This window comes from Caretta caretta, chromosome 26 (assembly GCF_965140235.1).
Source record: "Caretta caretta isolate rCarCar2 chromosome 26, rCarCar1.hap1, whole genome shotgun sequence".
NCBI lineage: Eukaryota > Metazoa > Chordata > Testudines > Cheloniidae > Caretta > Caretta caretta.
In genome coordinates, this window is record NC_134231.1 from 10,568,957 (window position 1) to 10,596,704 (window position 27,748).

A 27,748-nucleotide genomic window follows, 5' to 3' on the forward strand; every position below is an offset into this window, starting at 1 on the left:
TTAAGTTGAACAAGCAAAACTTTATTAAACCATGTGGACTACTCTGTCCGCATGGCTGAGTTGCTTTCAGCCTAACTCCCTGGTATCCCACATTCCCATTTCCCCTGGTGTCCCATCAATAACAGTCCCTCCAGAGAACATGACTCCAGTTCCACTGATTATGATACAGAGCTCTAAAAAGTGACACTAAAAATTGTGGCCTTTCAGATGGTCTTTCACTTTCTTCGGATCCCATTTCCTCAATTTAGAAGTGGTTTCCTCCCGCAGCCCAATTGCTGGTGCCACAAACTCATTCTGAAACTAGAAGCCACGCTGAGTTCTTTCTGGCTTGAACATCACCAAAAATAATAAAAGCTTCCACAATCAGGATGGAGTTAATTATTCGGTCGATGCGTGGAGCAGAGTAGAAACCATCTGTGTTTATCTGAAGGGATAACAGAAGTAAAGAAAAGAAATAAAAATCAATCAGTGTTGCCAACTCTCGTGGTTTTATCACAAGTCATGTGATTTTTAGTGTTTTTCTAATGGCCAGGCTCCTGGGGTCAAGTGATTACATGAAAATCTCATCTCAGCTTCCCTGTTTAAATATTTATATATCCTTATAGCTAGACATTTTCCCCTAAATACTGGAATAAGTTACCAAGGAAACAGATTTCAGAAGGGTAGCCGTGTTAGTCTGTATCCGCAAAAACAACTAGGAATCCTTGTGGCATCTTAGAGACTAACACATTTATTTGGGCATAAGCTTTCGTGAGCTAGAACCGACTTCATCAGATGCATGGAGTGGAAAATACAGTCGGCAGGTCTAAATATACAGCACACTACCAAGGGAAATTTGTCAAAACCTTCCTAGGCTTGTGTCATAATAAATTCTTCATACACGTTAACGAGGCCTGCAGACAAAATACATCTTTACCTCATACCCTTCCCAGTTGAAAACTTCTCACGGTCACCTGCTGTTGTTTGCACCAGGGCCTGGTGGTGGTGGTGAAGACTTGCAATGACTTCAGTGACGTGCTTTGGAATCCCCATGTCTGACAGCATCCTCCAAAGCCAGTATCAAACGCTTCTGAATAGTCAATGAAGCGTGGCCAATAGGTGACTGTACTTACTGCATTTTTCAATGATGTGACGGGTATTTGTGATTTGGTCACGTGTGCCTCGGCCCTCGCTGAAACAGGCTTATTGTGATGGTAGTCTGCTTTTATTCTTCGTTTCATGCTATCCTAGATTATGTAGAATAGAACTTTGCTCACTTGCAATATCAGGGAGAGGAAAGAACAGTTATTACTACTAACCCACATAGTTGCATAGAAAAGCTTGAAAATGTGATCTGAGCGTACCCTAAAGGCTCAGGAACCAGAAAGTGAAGCAGAACCCAAAGCTGTTGGGTTTTTTTTAAATGTGATTTCGACTCATGATTTTTCAATGGTTAGGGTTGGCAGTACTACAGAATTTTGGTTTTGTTAATAAAGTAGCTCATAATATGATCTGCACAGATCAGATCTGTTGAGCAGAAAGATACCAGTTTCACACAGGCCGGATGCAAAGCCCTCTGAAGTCAAAATCGATTTCCTGAGCTTGATACTGATCGGTTATAAATAAAAGCCGGGCAAATAACTGATCTTCCGGTTCAGCCAAGCAAATCGAAAAAAAGAAAGTCCAGAAACAAAAATAGTTCCATTCTGTTCCAAAAATTGTTTGGAATTGATCAGTAAATCTGAAATGTATCACCTGGGAGATAGATGTGGGGTCAAACCCCTATCCTCCAGGTGAGTGTCTTAAGCACCAGACTAGAGAGTCATTCTCTCTCTTTGGCCCAGTGAATACTTAAGTATTTACAAAAGTGGAACAGCTTCTGCACTTCCACATCCCAGGAAGATGCTCTAAACTGCTGGGCTAAAGGTTATAAAGTGGGCTGAATGGACATACACACACCCTGAAAAATGTTCTACAACTGCAACTATTTGGGTCACATTCACAAATAGTTTTGGGTTGACAGACACTGCATTTTTTGGCAAATAAGGTATGTGTCTGAAAAATGTTGCCCAGCGCTAGTTTGAAGTCTCAGTTTTTAAACACAGTTGGCTAGAAGATAGACAGACCAGGATGAGATGCAAAGACCTTCCTATGTCTACATTTTGAGTATGTGGGCCCTGATTCTCCACCCACAAGTTAACTGCAAGATTCCTATGCCCTTCAGTAGGCACTGGATCAGGCCCTTGCCGACTAAAGATAATTGGACTCAGTAAACGTGTCAAAATTCCATCTCAGACTGTCTCCAATCTAGTTCAGCTTCCTCTGCTTTTGGATTTCAGAGATCAGTGAAATGCGCAGTCTTGTGGATGAGACATAAAAATCAAAGTCCTAGCCATTGCGGTTACTAATAGCTTCCGTAATAGTGGAGGTATCAGCCACAATATCCGGCCTAAATTCCCACTGGAGTAATAGCAATTTGCTGCCCTAGTTAAACCTGGGCGGCTGGTTTCAGGAGGATACATCCATCTTGATTCCTTGATCATGTTGATATCATGTGTTGGTAACCAGTTCCCATATTTCACCCCCAGCAGTGGTTGTCTTTCGATCGTGGATTTTTAGTGTAGCAAAACCAAAGTAGGATTTGTGAAATATTATGTATTTTCATATTGCAGAGCAGTGTGATAAGCTTGTGACAGAGTCTGAGAGTCCTTGGACGTGAAATAAGCTCAATAAATGCTATATTATATACTCTAGAGAGATGCATATATGTATGTTTGTACACATTTGTAAGTAAAAGTGAAATCTTTATGTGCACAAAATAAAATCCCCTCACATTTACAGAGTATTTATTTATATATGTATTTACAGTCTATAAATATTGAAGGATTTGTTTTGGTTTATGCACTTAGAAGTACAAGTGATATTTTTATGAGATTAAAAATGGATACAGTCATATATTACTTTGCAGAATAATAAAAATTGTGTTTTGCTGCAAAATGGACCCAAAATATTCATTGTTATCTTTTGGTTGGCTCATTTTGCATTTTGTGTTTTATTGTGATTCATTGTTTGGGTTTTCCTACAAAACTAATGTTTGTCCATTGTAAGACATAGGAGAATTTCTGTTAAGAGAACAGCTGGTTGGAAAAAAAGGAAATTTCCATCCTGCAGAAAATTCCAACATTTCAAAATTTGTTTTCACTCTGAATTGGAATCATAAACCCAATTTTTCCCCACAAAAAACAGAAATTCTGAAAAAAAGTCTGATTTGGAAACATGGAAAAGTTTCATTTAATCAAAACAATATAAATACAATGTTAAAAACTGTTACACTATAAAGGTCAAAGCAAAATGAAATGAGAAAATCAAAATGATTTGGCCAGCTTAGTTATGAGCGAAACTGACAGTTTAAAGTGTTTACTTTGCTAAAGTAAAAGGCATTTGAAATATTATTTTAGCTTTCTTCTTATGGTGTCTTAGATGACTCTCTCTCTTCCTCTCTCTCTGTGGAGTTCTGTGAGGATTCCATATAATGTGCAAGCTACTTTGAAGATACTTTATTCTGACATATTATTAATAATTCACACTCAGAGGATATTTTTCCATTTAAATGATAGACAAGAAGAATATAAAGAGATTCTCAAGACAATAGCATGTGTGGAATAGAGTAATATCTTTCAGAATGGCTAATGGAAAGAGAAAACTTTGGGTTTCATCTGATGGGAATTCTGAGTTAGCTTGGTTATGACTGTGTGCAAAGATTTGTGATAGAGGGTGAAATAAATTCACTGAGGTGCAGTGGGGTCAACGGAAATCTTCTGCTCGATATAGGTCCCCTTTATGTCCCAAAACCAGAGTTTAGGCAAGATGTAAGTAGTCCATAAGCTTTGTGTCAGCTCTCTGCACAGGTGTAAATTTCACTCCTATGTTATTAAGGGTATTTAGTTTAATGGAGTTGTGCCCACTTACACCACAAGTGAGCATAACTGTATGAGAATAGAAGCTTTCATTGCTATGAATGGAGGGTTTTCTATCCCCAACCCTGTGTTTTAGGCTCTTTTGCCTTATATCTGCATGGTAGGAGTCATTAGGCAAAGGGGGTGCGGAGAGCAAGGTAGAGAACAAAAACAAACACACAAGAAACCCTGTAGCAACTTTAACTATGGATATGTCTACATTACAAAGGCCATGCCATCATAGCCGCCTAGCATAGACGCAGCACACGCCAACAGGAGGAATGTTGTCGGTTTACCAATGTCACGTCCCCAAACAACTTGAGCTTTGCTGACAGAAGCCCTCTTTTGTTGGCACAGCTACGCCTATGCTGGGGTGTGTTTTTTTTCCCCCCACGCTCCTGATTAACACATAGAAATACTAACGTAAGCTTTAAGTGTAGACCAGGCCTACGGAATTTCTGTCACTCCTCCGTAGCGAAAGAGTTCGCAGTCATTGTTTGAAGAGGACAACTTTCTCGGGCTGTTTATTATTTACACTCCACTCCGTTTAGGCAATTAAAAATAGATTTGTCCGTTTCCTTTTATTTCTAGCCCTTTCCATTTTCGAAGCATGCACCAGCATCAGACAGTTGTTGTTGTTGTTTTTTGTTGGTGGCAGTGAGTTGTTGTTTGTTTGTTTTTTCGGGGTTTACAAACAAATTTTGAGCTTAAAATAATGGACAGTACCCCTTCATATTCCCCCCCATTACTCTCCACCCCAATCTTAAAAAATTTCTGAATCTAATTCCTAAAAATATTGCAAAACTATTGAGCCAGATCCTCAGCTAATGTAAATCAATTAAGCTACACTGATTTACACCAGCTGGGCATCTAGCCCATTGTACTTTATAAATGTACTATATCGCACAACTGAATATTTATGGCTAAAGCGTAATCCCCTAAAAGGAGGGGTTTATAATGGAAATGGTTTTGCCAGTTTTAGCTATACAGCCCTACAGTGCTGAGGAATAACTTGAACGTACGCTGGGCGTATCTGCCAGTATTAATACGATCTCTTTTTCGTGTTATTCCAGCTTCTCATATTCCCCAATATCACTCCATGCATCTGAAGAAGTGGGGGGGAGGGGGGTTACTCACGAAAGCTTATGCCCAAATAAATCTGTTAGTCATTAAGTTGCCACCGGACTCCTCGTTGTTTTAATATCACTACAGTAGCTGCATCTTTCAGACCCTCATTTGGAAGCTCCTCCATACACATCAAGTATTCAGGAGCAGTATTGACTACCCAGTAGCAGCAGATCCTGGCTGGAATTTACCAGCACCCTGCAACTAGAAGACTCAGTGCAGAAGCCCACAACCGACCTCTTCTCCTGCTTCTGCGTTGTTAGACGGAGCCTGAGCGGAAAGGTGGATTCTATGTGTTGCTAGAATTCAAAAACCTTCTTGTCTGGGATTATGCGTTATTTGTTAATCAAAAGTCAATAGCTCTCCTCTGTTGGGCAGCAGGAACAGGGGATAATTGGCTGCAGGCTAGTGTCTGGGGCAGGATCTGGAGGTCTGCGGTCTGTTTCTGCTTCGCACTAGAAATTACAAAGAGGCTTCGGGGATGTAGGGTGAGCACCGGGGTAGGGACTGCTGTGGTTTTGGAGAGGGTGTGAGGAGTGGCTGGATGTTATATGATGATATTGGGAGGGACAGGCAGGCTGTACTGCGAAAGGCCCTGGGATAATGTGAGGGGCTGTGTGTGTGGGGAGGAATGGGACATTAGGGGTGGCTCGAAGAGGGTCTGCGGGGCTGCAGTGGGCTGTATGGAGAAGTGGGGGGTGTTAAGTGGTGGATATTGGGTTGTGGGTGCCGTGTTGTGTGGTGCAGGGGTTTGGAGGGCTGAGATGTGGGGATGGAGGAGACTGGGTACCAAGGCTGTGCAGTGGGGCCTACTGGGCTGGCTTGAACAGGGCTGGGCATGCGTATGAGAGCAAGTGCTACGTGGCAGTTACTGGGATGTGTTCTGGGTTGGGTAGGGGAGGTGTAGGGCTCAGCTGTGGGGTGAAGGGGCAGTAGGGGTGTGGGGCTGGGCTGGGGGTAATGGGGGTGAGGCTGGACGGTGGGGGACTGGGGGTGCAGGGCTGGGCTGTTGGGGCAGTGGGGTGCGTAGGATTGGGGCAGTGGGGTGGGTTGGGGGAGGGCTGAGTGGAGCTGGGGGGTGAGTAGGGGCTGTGGGGTGCTGGGTTGGGGCATCAGGGGGCTGGGCAGGTGAAGCTGGGGGTGAGTAGGGGCAGTGGGGAGGGAAGCAGGGCAGTGGGGGGCAGGGTAGGTGGAGCCGGGGGGTGAGCAGGGTCTGTGGGGGGCAGGGCAGTGGGGTGGGGGGGCAGCAGGGGAGCAGGGCAGGTGGAGCCGGGGGGTGAGCAGGGTCTGTGGGGGGCAGGGCAGTGGGGTGGGGGGGGCAGCAGGGGGGCAGGGCAGGCGGAGCCGGGGGGTGAGCAGGGTCTGTGGGGAGCAGGGCAGGTGGAGCCGGGGGGTGAGCAGGGACTGGGGGGGGCAGGGCAGTGGGGTGTGGGGGGCAGCAAGGGGGCAGGGCAGGTGGAGCCGGGGGGTGAGCAGGGTCTGTGGGGGGCAGGGCAGTGGGGTGGGGGGGGCAGCAGGGGGGCAGGGCAGGTGGAGCCGGGGGGTGAGCAGGGTCTGTGGGGAGCAGGGCAGTGGGGTGGGGGGGCAGCAGGGACTGGGGGGGGCAGGGCAGTGGGGTGGGGGGGCAGCAGGGGAGCAGGGCAGGCGGAGCCGGGGGGTGAGCAGGGTCTGTGGGGGGCAGGGCAGTGGGGTGGGGGGGGCAGCAGGGGGGCAGGGCAGGCGGAGCCGGGGGGTGAGCAGGGTCTGTGGGGGGCAGGGCAGTGGGGTGGGGGGGCAGCAGGAGGGCAGGGCAGGCGGAGCCGGGGGGTGAGCAGGGTCTGTGGGGGGCAGGGCAGTGGGGTGGGGGGGCAGCAGGGGGGCAGGGCAGGCGGAGCCGGGGGGTGAGCAGGGTCTGTGGGGGGCAGGGCAGTGGGGTGGGGGGGCAGCAGGGGGGCAGGGCAGGCGGAGCCGGGGGGTGAGCAGGGTCTGTGGGGGGCAGGGCAGTGGGGTGGGGGGGCAGCAGGGGGGCAGGGCAGGCGGAGCCGGGGGGTGAGCAGGGTCTGTGGGGGGCAGGGCAGTGGGGTGGGGGGGCAGCAGGGGGGCAGGGCAGGCGGAGCCGGGGGGTGAGCAGGGTCTGGGGGGGGCAGGGCTGTGGGGTGGGGGGGGCAGCAGGGGGGCAGGGCAGGTGGAGCCGGGGGGTGAGCAGGGTCTGTGGGGAGCAGGGCAGTGGGGTGGGGGGGCAGCAGGGACTGGGGGGGGCAGGGCAGTGGGGTGGGGGGGCAGCAGGGGAGCAGGGCAGGCGGAGCCGGGGGGTGAGCAGGGTCTGTGGGGGGCAGGGCAGTGGGGTGGGGGGGGCAGCAGGGGGGCAGGGCAGGCGGAGCCGGGGGGTGAGCAGGGTCTGTGGGGAGCAGGGCAGGTGGAGCCGGGGGGTGAGCAGGGTCTGTGGGGAGCAGGGCAGTGGGGTTGGGGGGTGAGCAGGGACTGGGGGGGGCAGGGCAGTGGGGTGGGGGGGGCAGCAAGGGGGCAGGGCAGGTGGAGCCGGGGGGTGAGCAGGGTCTGTGGGGGGCAGGGCAGTGGGGTGGGGGGGCAGCAGGGGGGCAGGGCAGGCGGAGCCGGGGGGTGAGCAGGGTCTGGGGGGGGCAGGGCTGTGGGGTGGGGGGGGCAGCAGGGGGGCAGGGCAGGTGGAGCCGGGGGGTGAGCAGGGTCTGTGGGGAGCAGGGCAGTGGGGTGGGGGGGCAGCAGGGACTGGGGGGGGCAGGGCAGTGGGGTGGGGGGGCAGCAGGGGAGCAGGGCAGGCGGAGCCGGGGGTGAGCAGGGTCTGTGGGGGGCAGGGCAGTGGGGTGGGGGGGGCAGCAGGGGGGCAGGGCAGGCGGAGCCGGGGGGTGAGCAGGGTCTGTGGGGAGCAGGGCAGGTGGAGCCGGGGGGTGAGCAGGGTCTGTGGGGAGCAGGGCAGTGGGGTTGGGGGGTGAGCAGGGACTGGGGGGGGCAGGGCAGTGGGGTGGGGGGGGCAGCAAGGGGGCAGGGAAGGTGGAGCCGGGGGGTGAGCAGGGTCTGTGGGGGGCAGGGCAGTGGGGTGGGGGGGGCAGCAGGGGGGCAGGGCAGGTGGAGCCGGGGGGTGAGCAGGGTCTGTGGGGAGCAGGGCAGTGGGGTGGGGGGGCAGCAGGGACTGGGGGGGGCAGGGCAGTGGGGTGGGGGGGCAGCAGGGGAGCAGGGCAGGCGGAGCCGGGGGGTGAGCAGGGTCTGTGGGGGGCAGGGCAGTGGGGTGGGGGGGGCAGCAGGGGGGCAGGGCAGGCGGAGCCGGGGGGTGAGCAGGGTCTGTGGGGGGCAGGGCAGTGGGGTGGGGGGGCAGCAGGGGGGCAGGGCAGGCGGAGCCGGGGGGTGAGCAGGGTCTGTGGGGGGCAGGGCAGTGGGGTGTGGGGGCAGCAGGGGGGCAGGGCAGGCGGAGCCGGGGGGTGAGCAGGGACTGGGGGAGCAGGGCAGTGGGGTGGGGGGGCAGCAGGGGGGCAGGGCAGGCGGAGCCGGGGGGTGAGCAGGGGCTGGGGGGGGCAGGGCTGTGGGGTGGGGGGGCAGCAGGGGGGCAGGGCAGGCGGAGCCGGGGGGTGAGCAGGGTCTGTGGGGGGCAGGGCAGTGGGGTGGGGGGGCAGCAGGGGGGCAGGGCAGGCGGAGCCGGGGGGTGAGCAGGGTCTGTGGGGGGCAGGGCAGTGGGGTGGGGGGGCAGCAGGGGGGCAGGGCAGGCGGAGCCGGGGGGTGAGCAGGGTCTGTGGGGGGCAGGGCAGTGGGGTGGGGGGGCAGCAGGGGGGCAGGGCAGGCGGAGCCGGGGGGTGAGCAGGGACTGGGGGGGCAGGGCAGTGGGGTGGGGGGGCAGCAGGGGGGCAGGGCAGGCGGAGCCGGGGGGTGAGCAGGGTCTGGGGGGGGCAGGGCTGTGGGGTGGGGGGGCAGCAGGGGGGCAGGGCAGGCGGAGCCGGGGGGTGAGCAGGGACTGGGGGGGCAGGGCAGTGGGGTGGGGGGGCAGCAGGGGGGCAGGGCAGGCAGAGCCGGGGGGTGAGCAGGGTCTGTGGGGGGCAGGGCAGTGGGGTGGGGGGGCAGCAGGGGGGCAGGGCAGGCGGAGCCGGGGGGTGAGCAGGGTCTGTGGGGGGCAGGGCAGTGGGGTGGGGGGGCAGCAGGGGGGCAGGGCAGGCGGAGCCGGGGGGTGAGCAGGGTCTGTGGGGGGCAGGGCAGTGGGGTGGGGGGGCAGCAGGGGGGCAGGGCAGGCGGAGCCGGGGGGTGAGCAGGGACTGGGGGGGCAGGGCAGTGGGGTGGGGGGGGGCAGCAGGGGGGCAGGGCAGGCGGAGCCGGGGGGTGAGCAGGGACTGGGGGGGTGGGGGGGCAGCAGGGGGGCAGGGCAGGCGGAGCCGGGGGGTGAGCAGGGACTGGGGGGGCAGGGCAGTGGGGTGGGGGGGCAGCAGGGGGGCAGGGCAGGCGGAGCCGGGGGGTGAGCAGGGTCTGGGGGGGCAGGGCAGTGGGGTGGGGGGGCAGCAGGGGGGCAGGGCAGGCGGAGCCGGGGGGTGAGCAGGGTCTGGGGGGGGCAGGGCAGTGGGGTGGGGGGGCAGCAGGGGGGCAGGGCAGGCGGAGCCGGGGGGTGAGCAGGGGCTGGGGGGGGCAGGGCTGGGGGGTGGGGGGGCAGCAGGGGGGCAGGGCAGGCGGAGCCGGGGGGTGAGCAGGGTCTGTGGGGGGCAGGGCAGTGGGGTGTGGGGGCAGCAGGGGGGCAGGGCAGGCGGAGCCGGGGGGTGAGCAGGGTCTGGGGGGGGCAGGGCAGTGGGGTGGGGGGGGCAGCAGGGGGGCAGGGCAGGCGGAGCCGGGGGGTGAGCAGGGACTGGGGGGGTGGGGGGGCAGCAGGGGGGCAGGGCAGGCGGAGCCGGGGGGTGAGCAGGGACTGGGGGGGCAGGGCAGTGGGGGGGCAGCAGGGGGGCAGGACAGGCGGAGCCGGGGGGTGAGCAGGGACTGGGGGGGCAGGGCAGTGGGGTGGGGGGGCAGCAGGGGGCAGGGCAGGCGGAGCCGGGGGGTGAGCAGGGTCTGTGGGGGGCAGGGCAGTGGGGTGGGGGGGCAGCAGGGGGGCAGGGCAGGCGGAGCCGGGGGGTGAGCAGGGTCTGGGGGGGGCAGGGCAGTGGGGTGGGGGGGCAGCAGGGGGGCAGGGCAGGCGGAGCCGGGGGGTGAGCAGGGGCTGGGGGGGGGCAGGGCTGGGGGGTGGGGGGGCAGCAGGGGGGCAGGGCAGGCGGAGCCGGGGGGTGAGCAGGGTCTGTGGGGGGCAGGGCAGTGGGGTGGGGGGGCAGCAGGGGGGCAGGACAGGCGGAGCCGGGGGGTGAGCAGGGACTGGGGGGGCAGGGCAGTGGGGTGGGGGGGCAGCAGGGGGGCAGGGCAGGCGGAGCCGGGGGGTGAGCAGGGTCTGTGGGGGGCAGGGCAGTGGGGTGGGGGGGCAGCAGGGGGGCAGGGCAGGCGGAGCCGGGGGGTGAGCAGGGGCAGGGCCAGGAGGGAACCAGACGGGGCCGGGCCGGGCGCCCGGCTCCTCCCCGTGCGCGTCTCTCCCTCCCCGGCTCTCGGGGGCAGCCGCCGCCGCAGTTCCCAGCCCGCAGCCCGAGGAGGCGGAGCGCGCAGCGCGGCGCCCAGGTGAGTGCGGGGCCGGGGGCTCTCCGGGCCGGGGGGCGCAGGCAGCCGGGCGGGCAGCGGGGACCCTGGAGCTAGAGCGGGGCCTGGAGGGGAAAGCTGGGGCCCGCTTGTCCCCACCCCACCCTCGGCTTAAAAATCGAGCCGCAAAAGGCGGCATCAGTCCGGGGGCGAAGGGGCCAGGAGAAGTTTAAGGGGGGGACGCGCTGTGTGGGTCGGAGGGGAGCAGGGGGACCCTTGCCCCCCTGCCCGGGCTGATCTCATTCTGGACCTCGCACATCCTCCTTTCCTAGCGCTGCCTAGTCACGTAGGCCCTGAGCCAAAGGTAATTAAAGTCAGAGCAGAAAACTGATTTTTGTTTCTCTGTTCAGGCAGCGGAACAGGCCCAGGAACAAATCCCCCCCCCCGCCCGCTTCATCTGCTCACATCCACTTATTCCTTTACCCCAGACCAGAGGCAGCGGAACCGGGGGGCACTTACCCCATCTTCCCTCTGAAAGCAGATCCTGCTTTTCCCCTGGTGTATGTAAGTGCCAGAAATGCGCTGGGGGCGGTAGAAGGCGTAAAACCGTCTTACACCTGAGACAACACAGCAGCCGCCTCCCTTAACAAGAACCTGGCCTTTCCTACCTCCTGCCCCCGTGCCCAGTCCACCCGCACGATCTTTACAGTAAAAGGAACTCTCGAAAATCCTACCCCCGGCTTGTTCCGGCTGCAGGTTGGAAATGGGAGCTGCTCACAGGCACGCCCACCTGTCGCCCCATCCTGGGTTTCCCCTCAGACTGGCCAGTCCCCCGTGTCCTACAGCTAGCAATATGGGAGCTGTTTCCATACCATAGCAGCTTCCTGGCATCATAAGAGCACTTCAGCTTCAACATTTGTACCCGGGGACTTGTCCCTACACTCTGTTGATGGATACTTCTGATATCTTCCCAGCTCTCTCACACTTCCACACCCCTCTGCTGCTGGACCGCTCTCTTCCTGACCACTCCTCTCTTCTCCTCCATGTCCTTTCCCATTTCCTCTCCCACCATTTCCCTCCCTGCCTTCACTTACTTTACAGATTCAGCTCTTCACCCCCATCCCCTTGGCCCCGTCTCAAGCCGACTGGATAAAAAACAAAAAGAACCAGCACTTTTTTTTTTCTTTTTTGCAAAACAAGTATCTCCAATTCCCCCAACCACAACCGTAACCACAGCAAACTCATGAATGGGTAACTGTTACCCTCATTCTCCATTTCTCTCTCCTCAGTCCCTGATTCTTTAATCATCATTGTAAGCTCTTCTTGGCACAAACCGTATTTGTCTAGAAAATGCTCACTATACTTTAGGATCTAGATAAATAACCCTTGTTCCATACAACCCTGACAGTGTCTCCTTTGTGAAGAAACCCTTCACCTGCAAAATGGTGAGATGCAATACTATTACGTTGTGAGGATCCGTGTATTCATGTTTGCAAAGTGCTTTGAGATCTTCTTCTGTAAAGGTTGCAGAGACAGGCCCTGAGTGTACACAAAACATACAGATGGATAAACACTAACAGCATCATTACCTGTAAACAGATACCTTTTCCAAGATAATTACTCTCTCAAACGCTTATGTCGGTAACGTAGGGATGGATAACATATCTTCTTATCGTGGCAATTCATCTTTTCCTGACATAAGGCAGGAACCCCACCCCTAAGGCTGCAGAGACATTAAACAGATGCGTGATTAGACACAAATTTCTGAGCCACCGCCTTGTTTATCGGTTTGTTTTGCCCTGGCACAGTGAGCTAGATTATCTAATACAACCCAGATGAAACATTCTCCAGTGCTTTGCTGAAACATGTCTGATGAAAAAGCCCAATTGCATTCTTGTTAATAACTACTTTACTTGCTTAAGAGGAGGCTTGGATCTTCATATGAATAATATTGAGCTTTTCCATCTGTATTCAGGAAGGGACGTGGCTTTGTTAGTAAAAAATGGTACAGTTTACCCAGTGAGGTTATGAATGTGACTTCCTTTTTGAGTATATACAGAGCTGACTAATGCAAAATACAAACATGTCTTTGGACTATTTTTAAACCCACTGCCCTCATGATCACTGACAGTCAGTACTTCAGTTTCAAGGCATTATGGAGATCAGAAAGGAACAGAGACAGTTAAAGACTGAGGGCTGTAAAACAGCTAGATTTTTAAAGTATTCTGCGGGGTAAGGCAATCCCATAAACAACAAAAACCCAAGGCTTTGTTTCTTCATTGTTATAGTCACGGGGCATGTGTTATTGTATCTTTCCATTGCTCTGTTTTGGTTAGCAGAGAGCATATTTAAGTACAAGAATCCTGCTAGGTTATGTAACCATAGTCAGCCACTTGCAGGGTTTATACTGTGATCCACTTAAGCTGTCGTATGTTTTAAATAAGCATTTTAATTAAGGAACACTCAGGTCAAAGCTCTCAAACCAGCAGTTGACTCAGATTTTTTGGTGTGGTTTAATAATGTATTGAATAACATTGTGCCACAAATACCTGCCTCTGCCATGGCAACTGCAGCACTCGGAGAGACGTAAGCTACTGTACGTTAAAAATTCAAGACTCCATTATGTACGGACCCTACTCTCCTGTATGTACTGCCCTGCCAAATGTTTTTTTCAGCATTAGAAATAAAGAAGTTTCTATCATGAGTCTAACATTTCTTTGCACATTATTTCTCTGCACAGTGTATTATACAAATCAAATCTTTCTTGAGGAAAGAGGAACCATGGTGGTGAACCAGGGTACAGATAAGATTCATAGATATTTAGGTCAGAAGGGACCGTTATGATCATCTAGTCTGACCTTCTGCACAACGCAGGCCACAGAATTTCACCCACCACTCCTGCAAAAAACATCACCTATGTCTGTGCTATTGAAGTCCTCAAATTGTGGTTTAAAGACTTCAAGGAGCAGAGAATCCTCCAGCAAGTGACCCGTGCCCCGTGCTACAGAGGAAGGCAAAAAACCTCCAGGGCCTCTTCCAATCTGCCCTGGAGGAAAATTCCTTCCCGACCCCAAATTTGGCAATCGGCTAAACCCTGAGCACGTGGGCAAGATTCACCAGCCAGATACTACAGAAAATTCTTTCCTGGGTAACTCGGATCCCACCCCATCTAATATCCCATCACAGGCCATTGAGCCTATTTACCATGAATATTTAATTACCAAAACCATGTTATCCCGTCATACCATCTCCTCCATAAACTTAGCGAGTTTAATCTTAAAGCCAGATAGGTCTTTTGCCCCCACTGCTTCCCTTGGAAGGCTATTCCAAAATTTCACTCCTCTGATGGTTAGAAACCTTCGTCGAATTTCTAGTCTAAATTTCCCGGGGGCCAGTTTATATCCATTTGTTCTTGTGTCCACATTGGTACTGAGCTTAAATAATTCCTCTCCCTCTCCGGTATTTATCCCTCTGATATATTTAGAGAGAGCAATCCTATCTCCCCTCAGCCTTCTTTTAGTTAGGCTAAACAAGCCAAGCTCCTAGAGTCTCCTTTCATAAGACAAGTTTTCCATTCCTCGGATCATCCTAGTAGCCCTTCTCTGTACCTGTTCCAGTTTGAATTCATCCTTCTTAAACATGGGAGACCAGAACTGCGCACAGTATTCCAGGTGAGGTCTCACCAGTGCCTTGTATAACGGTACTAAAACCTCCTTATCCCTACTGGAAATACCTCTCCTGACGCATCCCAAGACCGCATTAGCTTTTTTCACGGCCATATCACATTGGCGGCTCATAGTCATCCTATGATCAACCAATACTCCAAGGTCCTTCTCCTCCTCCGTTACTTCTAATTGATGCGTCCCCAGCTTATAACTAAAATTCTTGTTATTAATCCCTAAATGCATGACCTTACACTTCTCACTATTAAATTTCATCCTTTTACTATTACTCCAGTTTACAAGGTCATCCAAATCCTCCTGTAGGATATCCCTGTCCTTCTCTAAATTAGCAATACCTCCCAGCTTTGTATCATCCGCAAACTTCATTAGCACGCTCCCGCTTTTTGTGCCGAGGTCAGTAATAAAAGGATTAAATAAGATTGGTCCCAAAACCGATCCTTGAGGAACTCCACTGGTAATCTCCCTCCAGCCTGACAGTTCACCTTTCAGTAGGACCCGTTGTAGTCTCCCCTTTAACCAATTCCTTGTCCGCCTTTCAATTTTCCTATTGATCCCCATCTTATCCAGTTTAACTAATAATTCCCCACGTGGCACGGTATCAAACGCCTTACTGAAATTTAGGTAAATTAGATCCACTGTGTTTCCTTTGTCTAAAAAATCTGTTACTTTCTCAAAGAAGGAGATCAGGTTGGTTTGGCACGATCTACCTTTTGTAAAACCATGTTGTATTTTGTCCCATTTACCATTGACTTCAATGTCCTTAACTACCTTCTCCTTCAAAATATTTTCCAAGACCTTGCATACTACAGATGTCAAACTAACAGGCCTATAGTTACCCGGATCACTTTTTTTCCCTTTCTTAAAAACAGGAACTATGTTAGCAATTCTCCAATCATACGGTACAACCCCTGAGTTTACAGATTCCTTAAAAATTCTTGCTAATGGGCTTGCAATTTCATGTGCCAATTCCTGTAGTATTCTTGGATGAAGGTTATCTGGGCCCCTCGATTTAATCCCATTAAGCTGTTTGAGTTTCTCTTCTACCTCAGACATGGTAATATCTACCTCCAGTTGTCCTATTCCCATTTGTCATGCGACCATTATCCCCAAGATCCTCTTTAGTCTTATTAAAGACTGAGGCAAAGTATTTGTTTAGATATTGGGCCATGACTAGATTATCTTTGACCTCCACTCCATCCTCAGTGTTTAGCGGTCCCACTTCTTCTTGCATGGTTTTCTTCTTATTTATATGGCTATAGGACCTTTTATAGTGGTTTTAATTCCCTTTGCAAGGTCCAACTCTACTTGACTTTTAGCCTGTCTCACTTTATCCCTACATGTTCTGACCTCAATAAGGTAGCTTTCCTTGCTGATCCCTCCCTTCTTCCACTCCTTGTATGCTTTCTCCTTTTTCTTAATCACCTCTCTGAGATGCTTGCTCATCCAGCTTGGTCTACAACTCCTGCCTATGAATTTTTTCCCCTTTCTTGGGATGCAGGCTTCCGATAGCTTCTGCAGCTTTGATTTAAAGTAATCCCAGGCCTCCTCTACCTTTAGATCCATAAATTCTTCAGTCCAATCCACTTCCCTAACTAATTGCCTTAATTTTTGAAAGTCAGCCCTTTTGAAATCAAAAACCCTAGTCGCAGATTTATTTTTGTTAATCCTTCCGTTCAGTTTGAACTGAATTAGCTCATGATCACTTGAGCCAAGATTATCCCCTACAACCATTTCTTCTATGAGGTCCTCACTACTCACCAAAACCAAAGCTAAAATGGCATCCCCTCTAGTAGGTTCAGCAACCACTTGATGAAGGAATCCATCAGCTGTCGCATCTAGGAACATCTGAGCCCTATTATTATTACTAGCACTCGTCTTCCAGTCTGTATCTGGGAAGTTAAAGTCTCCCGTCATCACACAGTTTCCATTTGTATTTACTTTATTAAAAGCATTGAAAAGGGCTCTATCCATATCCAGATTAGATCCCGGTGGTCTATAGCACACTCCAAGCACTATCCCAGGGGAGGCTCTAATAGTTTTCTTCCCCAATGTAATTTTTGCCCAGACGGACTCTGTCGTATCCATTCCATCGCTTCTTATTTCTTTACATTCTACCTCATCACTGATATACAATGCTACTCCACCACTTTTACCTTTTTTTCGGTCTTTCCTAAACAGCACATACCTGTCAATACCCGTAGTCCAGTCATGACTACTATTCCACCATGTTTCTGTTACCCCTGTAATATCTGGTTTCACTTTTCCTGCACCAGTCGCTCTAGTTCCTCCATTTTGTTACCCAGGCTCCTCGCATTGGTGTACAAACATCTTAATTTTTGCTGTTTGGCCTCACTCACATTCTGTACCCTATTAGGCACGGTCATTCTACAACCAGTATAACCTGTTAGACTGGTATCTACACTGCCCACGGCTGTATCCTCTGTTACTTGGTTTTCTTTCCTCTCAATGCTAAAATCTGGCGTGGAGATTACCTGGACATCTCCCAACCATCTCCCCCAAATGCCTAGTTTAAAGCTCTCTTAATCAGTTGAGCCAGCCTCCATCCTAGAAGTCTATTTCCTTCCCTACTCAGATGAAGTCCATCCCGAGAGAACTGTCCTCTGTCCATGAATGCCTCCCAGTGGCCATACATCCCAAAGCCCTCCTTATAGCACCACTGCCTAAGCCATCTGTTGATAGTCATAATCTTGTCACACCTTTGTTGCCCTTGTCTAGGAACAGGCAGAATCCCACTAAAGATCACCTGAGCCTCGATTTCCTTAAGCGTCTTCCCCAGCCTAGCACAGTCTCCCTTAATACTTTCCAGCGAGAATCTAGCCGTATCATTTGTTCCCACATGAAGGATAATTAGGGGATTCTTTCCTGCTCCCTTTAGAATCCTTTTCAACCTCAGGTCTACATCCCGTATCTTAGCACCTGGAAGACAGCACACCCTCCTGTTCTCTGGATCTGCTCTGGTTACAGGTCTGTCTATTCTTCTCAGTAAAGAGTCCCCGATCGCATAGACCTGCCTTTTCCTGGTGACGGTGCTATTCTCTAGTCTATCCCCTGTTGCCTCTGGCTGCAAGTTCTCTCCATTCCTATTCTCCCTTGTAATCCTCTTTAACCCATCCTGTATCCTCCTGGGGCTCATAGGTTCTCTCTTGTGCTGAGAAATTGCCGATTTGTTTTCCCCCCCTTACAAACAGAAGCCAAGAACCATCGAATCTATTTCCCTGAGCCAAAATTGTACACGTTTCAGTTGTTTAGATGTAGCGTACTGCTTCATTGGTGCACTTAAAGAAAAGTAAATGGGTGATTGGTATGGGGGCACTCACCCCTGCTGGCCGAGTGCAGAACCACGGTTGCGTCTCTGCCTCAGTTTCCCCCTGTAGACTATCAAGGATTTCCTTGAGGCTTGTATATAGATAACACTGTCCCCTGAGGAATCTAGTTCATTTAATCAGAGGTGAAACATGGTATGCAAACAAGCCTTCACTCCAGCATCTTATTGATGGGAGTGGAAAGAGGAGAAAGGGGTGCAAGTTAATGTTAGTCAGTCTTCCCCAACCTGAATTCCTCCTCCTTCTCCTCTGTCTAGGATCTTTCACTAGTAAGGCCCTCTCGACCTGGGATCCTCCACTGGAGTCACGCCTCCGGGCATCCCCTGTGGACGGGTTCCTTCCCTTGATTCAGGGCCCCTGCAGAGATCATGCCCCTGCCGCTCTTCCCTAACGACCTGGACCCCTCTTACTCTCTGGTTAGGTCCTTTCCCTGGGACCGGGCCTCCCTAGGTGTTCGCCCTGTTAGCCCTTTGAACACCTGCTTTCTCCTGGAGCACCTTTCTTATATCTCCTTTTCTGGGCTCTCTAATCAGCTCATCTGAGAAGCTTCCTCTCCTCTTGACCGAGCCCTCAGAAGCTTGTATTAGGCCCAGGTGTTCCAAAACTAACGGCCACCTTGGTAATTAACTACACACATGTGCATCTGGGTTGGCTCATTCTCCTTAGCCAGCCTGTCACAGCTAGACTGGGTGCCTGAAGCCCCTCAGGGGCCAGCTACCCTATTCCAGCATTCCATATTCATCTGCATGCTTTAATCACCCTTGTGCTTTGTTAGGACTCATCTCTCTCCATTCTTGGCACTCTCTCTGATTGATAGAAATTTGCATGGACTCATTTCACTATAAAAGGAAGCAAAGAGTAGGAATACGTAGCCAGTTCTCAGCATGGGGAGACATTAAAAGTAGAAAGAAAAGGAGGACGTGTGACACCTTAGAGACGAACAAAAATTTATTTTATTTATTTTATAAATTTGTTCGTCTCTAAGGTGCCATAAGTGCTCCTTTTCTTTTTGCAGATACAGACTAACACGGCCGCTACTCTGAAACCTGTCATTAAAAGTAGAGAGTGTGCTTTATGGAATAGAACTAGGGCCTGTGTTATTCAGTATATTTATTAACCATCTGGAAGGGGGAGCCGTGAATGATGAGGTGGCAAAGTAAGTGAGGTTACTCAAGACTAAGGAATGACACGGAGGATCTTCGGGAGGATTTCACTGATGTAGTTAATTGGGCACCACAAACACAGAGTAAAGTCAGCCCACACTTGTGAAGGGTAATGTCCATTAGAAGAATGAACTGAAATTTCTTCTATGTCCTGATGGGTTCAGAATTCATTGTAGTCTGAGGGGGGAAAAGATCTAGGGACAAATTTTGGCCCCACTGAAGTTAGGATTTGCTATGAATTTTAGTTAGACCAGGACTTGATCTGGGATTTGCACAAGAGCCCAATTCCCATCAACGTACAATGAGAGTTGGGTGCCCATTTCCCTTAGACTCTTTTGACAAGCCCAACCTTGGTGCTCTTTCTGGACAATGGAGTGAAAATTCCCTCTCAGTAGGGGTCAGATAAGCAAATAAGGTATTAGTCCGTGTAAAGCAGGGAACAGAAAGAATAGGGGGAATTATATCTTGATACAAACTGATAGTACATCTTTACTTTGAGTAGTGTAGTTGGTTTTGTAATCTAAAAGGAACACACCTGATACAGGGAGGAACATCACAAGTTCTTGGAGCAAGCGTGTCCACACTAGGGACAAGAAAGTATGTTCTTACTTTTTGCTAGCCAACCTGATAACTAACATGAGGTGAAATCCTAGTGAAGACAAGGATTGTAGAAGGTAGTTGCTGGATTATTCCTTCAATTACAGGTGTGATTTTTTTTAAAATTATATTTCTCGAACAGCAAAACCCCTGGTGTAAATAAAGTTATACCAGCATAAAGTCCTTTTGCTAGTTATCGTTTAGCTTGCTCAAGGCAGCTATACTGCTATAAGATGCATCTACGCTGGGAGGGTTTCCTGGGATAGCTATATTTGCAAACCTTTTATTTTATACATCTGGCCCTACTGTTGCTACAGCTGTCTTGTCTTTGCTGCCAAAAAGGATATTTTTACAGTGGGATTACGTGTGTTAGTTATCCAACTGTAAAATCCTCATAAGATAAGACACAGGTCGCTTTTACTGAGATGTAGCTAGGCCAGGTCAAGGCTATATTCGCTGCCCATGGTTCTCTTCGGCTAGCTGTATCACAGTAAGAACTACATTGCCTTGTCTCTGCGAGGATTTCACAGTGAGGACACTAAATCACATAAATTATCCCACTATAAAACACACCTTTTCTGGCAGCAAAGACATGTCCTAACGTTCAGACCTACACTACAAACTAAATTCTAGTTTATCTGCTTTGTACACTTGATGGCACTTTGTAGATGGACACTTTGTCCTATTGTTTGTGTCCAATTTGCACATATTAACAGGGGAATGAAAAGCATTTAAAATAGAAATGTGATTGTAAACATCCTCAAAAACTGGGGCAGGTGTAGCATCTGAAACTGCTCTTAACTTTGGCTAGATTTTGGGTGGGCATTGTCCCTTTAAAATATGATGTGGGAATTGGTTACTTCAGACTGCTTTTTTCTCCTGTGATGGTGAAGATAACCTGAGGTGCCTTTGTGCCTTCTTGGGGCAGGAGGGAGGATATTTTTGCTGGAGCATCTCTGACTGGAACTGGTTTCCTCTGGCAGCCATTTAGCATGTTAGCCTTAAAGCTTGCTGGATGGCTCACCGCTTCAGCCAAATCTTTGTCTAGTATAAGGCCTTTTCCCCTCTCTCTTCCTGCTTTCACTTCATTAGATGATGCTTGTGTTTGTGCCATGGCATGTGACAAACTAGAAATTGCTCATCGACCGCTGAACACACCAAAAGCTGATCAAGGATGTGGAGCGAGCGTTGCTGGGACTGCATGTTAGTGCTTGTACCTTGTGCTTTCCAGAGCCAACAGTGAGCTGGAGCTGACAAGATTCCTACCCTACCAGCACTGGAGACCGGAATTATGTCAGTTTCCGCACACTGTTGCCTCGCAAGTGTAGGTCCAGTTGGAAGAACAAAGGATGAACTGATTCAAACACACAGAAGCCAATCAAATCAATGCTGCTTGGCTTCTGGTGGATCATTCACTTACACCTTAGGAAGGAGCTGAGGTTTCAGCTATGACCGTTCTTAATTCTGGTGGAAATGGGTCCTCAGTGTCTTTTCTGGACTTTCCTTAGCGTTTATCCTGCCAATGTGCAGTGATTGAGACACAAACATTGGGAAATACACAGTAATTGGATGTCTTCTCCTTCCGCCTCCCCCTGACATTGTAAAGCTGCCAATGCATGACTTTTCTCATGGCTTGTTGTTAAAAATGTATTTTTTGCTCTTACGTTGAGGGTTGTTTGATCATTTTTTTCTGTCTGAACTCAGTTGTGAGCTGAATCTGTTGGAACTTCTGCATCACAAAAGAGCGTGCGTGTCTTCTTCCTTTTACTGCGAAATATTGTTGCAAACCTGGTTACTATCTCGATATGCCCAGACTTTTCTCATCAATGCTTTGTTGTCTTTTTGCTGACAAGAGTTGTGCAGGCTTCCTGTGATGTTTTTTGACTGATGGGGCCTGATTCTCATTTACACGGCTGCAATAGTGCAAAGGCATTGACATATGTAAATATAATTTACACCTACCTAAATAGAGGCTTTGATGTAAATGAGAATCATAGAATCATAGAATATCAGGGTTGGAAGGGACCTCAGGAGGTCATCTAGTCCAACCCCCTGCTCAAAGCAGGACCAATCCCCAATTAAATCATCCCAGCCAGGGCCTTGTCAAGCCTGACCTTAAAAACTTCTAAGGAAGGAGATTCTACCACCTCCCTAGGTAACGCATTCCAGTGTTTCACCACCCTCCTAGTGAAAAAGTTTTTCCTAATATCCAATCTAAACCTCCCCCACTGCAACTTGAGACCATTACTCCTCGTTCTGTCATCTGCTACCATTGAGAACAGTCTAGAGCCGTCCTCTTTGGAACCCCCTTTCAGGTAGTTGAAAGCAGCTATCAAATCCCCCCTCATTCTTCTCTTCTGCAGGCTAAACAATCCCAGCTCCCTCAGCCTCTCCTCATAAGTCATGTGTTCTAGACCCCTAATCATTTTTGTTCCCCTTCGCTGGACTCTCTCCAATTTATCCACATCCTTCTTGTAGTGTGGGGCCCAAAACTGGACACAGTACTCCAGATGAGGCCTCACCAATGTCGAATAGAGGGGAACGATCACATCCCTCGATCTGCTCGCTATGCCCCTACTTATACATCCCAAAATGCCATTGGCCTTCTTGGCAACAAGGGCACACTGCTGACTCATATCCAGCTTCTCGTCCACTGTCACCCCTAGGTCCTTTTCCGCAGAACTGCTGCCTAGCCATTCGGTCCCTAGTCTGTAGCTGTGCACTGGGTTCTTCCGTCCTCAGTGCAGGACCCTGCACTTATCCTTATTGAACCTCATCAGATTTCTTTTGGCCCAATCCTCCAATTTGTCTAGGTCCCTCTGTATCCTATCCCTGCCCTCCAGCGTATCTACCACTCCTCCCAGTTTAGTATCATCCGCAAATTTGCTGAGAGTGCAATCCACACCATCCTCCAGATCATTTATGAAGATAGTGAACAAAACCGGCCCCAGGACCGACCCCTGGGGCACTCCACTTGACACCGGCTGCCAACTAGACATGGAGCCATTGATCACTACCCGTTGAGCCCGACAATCTAGCCAACTTTCTACCCACCTTATAGTGCATTCATCCAGCCCACGCTTCTTTAACTTGCTGACAAGAATACTGTGGGAGACCGTGTCAAAAGCTTTGCTAAAGTCAAGAAACAATACATCCACTGCTTTCCCTTCATCCACAGAACCAGTAATCTCATCATAGAAGGCGATTAGATTAGTCAGGCATGACCTTCCCTTGGTGAATCCATGCTGACTGTTCCTGATCACTTTCCTCTCATGTAAGTGCTTCAGGATTGATTCTTTGAGGACCTGCTCCATGATTTTTCCAGGGACTGAGGTGAGGCTGACTGGCCTGTAGTTCCCATGATCCTCCTGCTTCCCTTTTTTAAAGATTGGCACTACATTAGCCTATTTCCAGTCGTCTGGGACTTCCCCCCGTTCGCCACGAGTTTTCAAAGATAACGGCCAATGGCTCTGCAATCAGAGCCACCAATTCCTTTAGCACTCTCGGATGCAACTCGTCCGGCCCCATGGACTTGTGCACGTCCAGCTTTTCTAAATAGTCCCTAACCACCTCTTTCTCCACAGAATCAGCACCATTGTCTTTTTTGATGTCCAAAGCTTGAATGTTAATTTTCGAAAATAGTGGTGGAAAGATGTTGGGAAAGAGATCTGTATAGTATGTACTGTCCATTTCTTATTATGCTTCTTTAAAGTGGCATTTTACAGTTTTATACGTGACCGTCCACTTGCTAGCCCAATACTGTGAAACACTGTAGTTACTTGTCATAAGTTTAGGGAAATACGGCACTCTCTCAGATACCATGTGCAGTAACGCTCTAAGTACTCAGATTTTTAAAGGTGACAGCTGTACTTTGAGAATGGCATGTTTATGAGCATTGTAGAAATCATGGTTTAACTGGGGTCTGTCATAGAATCATAGAATATCAGGGTTGGAAGGGACCTCAGGAGGTGATCTAGTCCAACCCCCTGCTCAAAGCAGGACCAATCCCCAATTTTTTGCCCCAGATCCCTAAATGGCCCCCTCAAGGATTGAACTCACAACCCTGGGTTTAGCAGGCCAATGCTCAAACCACTGAGCGATCCCTCCTCCCGTTATAATAGAGGATCGGAGAGATCTCCACACCTGAGCCATTCTTCGTAGATGACAAGGATTGAACTCGCAACCCTGGGTTTAGCTATCCGTCCCCCCTGTCCAACATCAATCCTGGTGTGTTCAAGTTACTTTTTATTTTAAAAGGTTTTTTTAAAAAGTGAACACTCAAAAATTGGATTTTTTTTTCCTTTTGAAGAAATCCATAAGGTCAAATCAGTAAGGCACCCACTACTCCCATTGAAGCTTATGGGAGGTGAGGATATTCAGCACCTCTAACTCAGAACCCAGGTGTACACTTCAAAACAGCAGCAAGAAACAGCTTTTCTAAACTATGTTTTTAATTTCATTTCTCCAAATTTGAGATTTGGTTTGTATTTGTTTTGGTTTTTTCCCCCATACCCACACATACCCCTTTACAAGGAGCAAAATCTCCTCTTGTGATTTAGCATAAAATATTGCAGAGCAGGTTTAAGTGAATGTGCTTTTAAATTTAAACTGCAGCTAATTTAACAGGTCAGATATAGCAGAAGTAACAAGGTCCGTTTCCACTAGGTATCATATATCAGGTCTGTTCTTTCTTCTTCATTGGTTGGCATTTCTCGTCCACAGGAATGAAGTGCATGTTAAGAGAAAATAGCCTTTTTAGCAAATTGACTTTTACTTCTATTGTTTCTGTAATTTAAGTGCGTTTTTAATATTTATATACATTCAATGCATTCAGTCTGCAGCGATCTAAAACGGATTGTGTGTTGATAATGATTTCACAGGTCAAGCGTTGAATAATGCCCTCGGATGCAGACAGTAATGGGAGCCCCGTAGATGCAACCAAAGGCAGACCATGACCCTAGACCTCATGCAAGACCTCCTTCTCTCTGGGTTAGAAATACAGTTGCACCCACTGAAAAATCAACATGTGTTGATTGCTGTCACAGTTTTCTCCTGTTCTGTGTACAAAGAAATGCTGAAGTATCTTATACCATTGTATGGTAACTGTTAGTAAATGCGGATTTGTTAAGGGGGAGGTTATTTAAAGTCAAATATAAATGAGGCTGAGCAGACCTCCCCCTACCATCTGGTTGCAATATTGTGCATATCAAACGCTTTTATACATCAGGTTGTTCTTTAAATCAAATAATTATCTTTTACAGACTAATCACCATGGGGAGGTACCAGATAACCTGCTGGGTAGTCATCCTTTTTGTTGTGATGTGGAGCGACGTTTCCCTTTCCAAAAAAGGAAAGAGTAAAGGTGGAGGCGGTGGGAACACAGGAGGCAACCGCTATCCCAGCAACCCTGGCTACCCCCAAAATCCTAGCTATCCCAGAAACCCTAGCTACCCCCATAATCCCGGCTACCCCTCCAATCCCGGCTATCCCAGAAACCCTAGCTACCCCCATAATCCCGGCTACCCTCCTAATCCCGCCTACCCCCCCAATCCCGGCTACCCTCCTAATCCTGCCTACCCCCCCAATCCCGGCTACCCCCCCAATCCCGGCTACCCCAGGAACCCTAGCTACCCCCACAATCCCGGCTACCCCAGCAACCCTGGTGGTGGCGGAACAAGCTTCAAAAACCAGAAGCCCTGGAAGCCTGATAAATCCAAAACCAACATGAAAGCTGTGGCAGGAGCGGCAGCGGCAGGTGCCGTGGTGGGCGGCCTAGGCGGCTACGCCCTGGGAAGTGCAATGTCAGGAATGCACATGAATTTCGACCATCCTGACGAGCGGCTGTGGTGGAATGAAAACTCCAATCGCTATCCCAACAGAGTGTACTACAAGCAATACGACGACCACTCCGTGCCAGAGGGAAGGTTTGTGCGGGATTGTGTGAATATCACAGTGACCCAATACAACATTGATCCCACTGAAAATCAAAATGTGACCCAGGTAGAAGTTAAAGTCATGACGCACGTGATACAGGAGATGTGCACACAGCAATATCAGCAGTACCAGCTGGCCTCTGGTGTCCATCTGCTCCTCTCTGACCCATCGCTCATGCTGATCATCATGCTTGTCATTTTTTTTGTAATGCATTAAGAAAGCAGTCTCAGCCTGAACCGTGCTGCTGATCGGTGCAAACGTTCAGCGGGAGTAATAGATATAAAAAAGCCTTTCCGTGGAGGCCTCTCATTCTTGCTTGTGTGTGTCTGAGGTGAAGTATCTTAAGATCTGTAATAGGTATCAATACTGTACCATAGAGAGACAGGCTGACAGTGTATAGCTGTCTCTTCAAAGCTCTCTCTGATTATACACCTACTGTTCAGAATTAAGATTCGGGACAGACTTCAAATGGAAATGAAAGTCAATCTGTTAGCTCCACATTTGTTCTGGTGCAATAGACCTTAGAAGCCAATACAAATCAGTTGATACTGACATACCGTGACCTTGTGATCACACAAGGAAGTGGCCTTCACCAAAATGCCCTCTTCCTCAAATTCATTCTTTAAACTCTGGTACGGATAGGAGCCATCTGATCACATTCATCTTCCCTCCTCTAAACTAGACCACTTTTGAGAGCTGTTTTTCCGTTTCAGTACACCACTGGACTTCTTCCTCTCCAGCTCGCCTAATTCAAGACTTCAGACTGTTGTCTGGCTTCACAAGCCCTCTTTGGTCATCTAGGGGCTGAGGAAGATGCAAAGGCAGAATACTTATGAAAATCCTCTTTACAGATAATTGATGTCTTAGCTCATGGCACTAAATAGTACCAAATGGCACCAATCCCCGACTTGGGGACACCACAGTTTTGGGGACATCCACAGTCCAAGTTCAAATTACAAGTTAATTTTGTGACCTGGAGTACAAACCGAGTATTTCAGACAGTTTTTCCTGCCTCTCCGTGGCTTGTGATGTGAGACCCTTCCATTGCTATTTTGTACCATTAGATCACCTTCTTGTATTTAAGAGTATCCTCTCTAAGTACGTGTGTACATAGCGGCATTCCATCCACATAACAATTTGCCCATTGCAAACGTTCCAGCAGCAACTAAAGAATAGGCCAGCTTTGGAGGCCAAGAGTGAGCCTAAGATGGCAGCCTGCCATATGCCAAGGTTTCAAGGAGCAGGCCTAGATTTGTTAAGTTTGGGTAGAGAGTGTCCTTTTAGTTGTACAGTAATTGGCTTTGACTTGGACGGTTTAAGGAGGCTGGTGACGGTGTAAAATAGCTGCAACAATAGCCCTTGTTTCATAGTTGTCATCCCAAGAAAAAGCAAATTCTGCTGATGCAGTAAAGCATGCATGGATTTCATTCATGGTTCTATTGTGCGTAAAGTTTCTCCCTTCACCGAGCTGCATTCACACAAACCGTTGACTTCTTTGGAAGTTGTGCAGGACATATTTCTGAGGGCAGGATTTGGCTTTAAAGGCCTCATCTAAAGCCTATTGAAGTCAATGGAAAGGCTCCCCTGGATCAGGCACTAAATCAGTAAAACTTGCATTACACTTACTTCAGCAAGTTAGAGCAAGCAACATCAACCAACATTATCCCGACACAGACAGTCAAAATGCTGGAAGCCATCCTTTGGAAGCAACTAATTCTGGCTGACCCACTGCTTAATACCCTAAATATTATGGTAATTGATGGGGTCAGTCACAGCTAATCTGCATTTTGATTGTCTTGATGACGCAAAAGTGTTGTATATAGTGTGTAGTATATGTAAAGTTTATGCTTATTGCAATTATCATGCCAAATATTTAATATATAGTCTGTATATTTCAGCAAGGCACTGAATGACTAAAACAAACAACCACCCTTAATTATTTCTGCTTCAATGTAAGTTGAATGGATATATTATGAAACTGTTCAAAATTCAATCCATAAAGACAGGACTTTGAAGTCACATGTAGTTTGTGATGTGAGAACATTCTGTATATTTGTAATGGTGCATGTACTTAACTCTGACGTTCAAATCCTTTTATAAGTGTTTGATGTCTGGTAAAAATTAAACAGACACAGGAAAGGCTCAAGCGTGTCTCTTTCGTGCAGGTATCTTTCTTTATCTATGAATGTTTCGTCTACTCTAATTGGAACCTGAACTCCTGTTCTCAGAGACCACTACTTCTGCCTCAACATTTTCTTGCTTTTGTTGATCCAGGCACTGACATGGCGCTCATCACCATAATATCTGAGCACCTCACGTTCATTAAATGAATCTTACCCTTAAACACCCCCTGCTGAGTTAGGGAAGTATTGTGCCCATTTTACAGA

General features: G+C 49.6%; 1 protein-coding gene and 1 long non-coding RNA gene across 4 annotated transcripts; one reads left to right on the forward strand and one right to left on the reverse strand.

The window, feature by feature from the left end:
- LOC125626475 (uncharacterized) lies at nucleotides 1-11,336 on the reverse strand. Its single transcript, XR_007353785.2, has 2 exons — nucleotides 11,160-11,336; nucleotides 1-424 (listed from the first exon to the last, which is right to left on the reverse strand). It is a non-coding gene; the product is annotated as an uncharacterized LOC125626475 (long non-coding RNA).
- On the forward strand, nucleotides 10,552-27,512 carry PRNP (prion protein (Kanno blood group)). Of its 3 annotated transcripts, none has more exons than XM_075123401.1 (3): nucleotides 10,595-10,682; nucleotides 11,051-11,204; nucleotides 24,689-27,512. In XM_075123401.1, exon 3 carries the CDS (start codon nucleotides 24,699-24,701, stop codon nucleotides 25,575-25,577), a length of 879 nt encoding a protein of 292 aa, XP_074979502.1. In that variant the 5' UTR covers nucleotides 10,595-10,682; nucleotides 11,051-11,204; nucleotides 24,689-24,698; the 3' UTR covers nucleotides 25,578-27,512. The 3 variants fall into 3 exon arrangements, with proteins under 3 accessions (XP_048685441.1, XP_074979502.1, XP_074979501.1); XM_075123400.1 differs by lacking the exon at nucleotides 11,051-11,204 and adding an exon at nucleotides 24,308-24,416; XM_048829484.2 differs by lacking the exon at nucleotides 11,051-11,204 and having other exon boundaries at nucleotides 10,552-10,682.
- The last annotated feature ends 236 nt before the right edge of the window (nucleotides 27,513-27,748 follow it).

Excerpts from the sequence above, each read along its gene's own strand:
- PRNP (XM_075123400.1), top strand. The coding sequence starts at position 24,379 with ATGACCCTAGACCTCATGCAAGACCTCCTTCTCTCTGG. Across the intron at positions 24,417-24,688 it reads CAAGACCTCCTTCTCTCTGG|ACTAATCACCATGGGGAGGT; the intron begins GTTAGAAATACA and ends TATCTTTTACAG.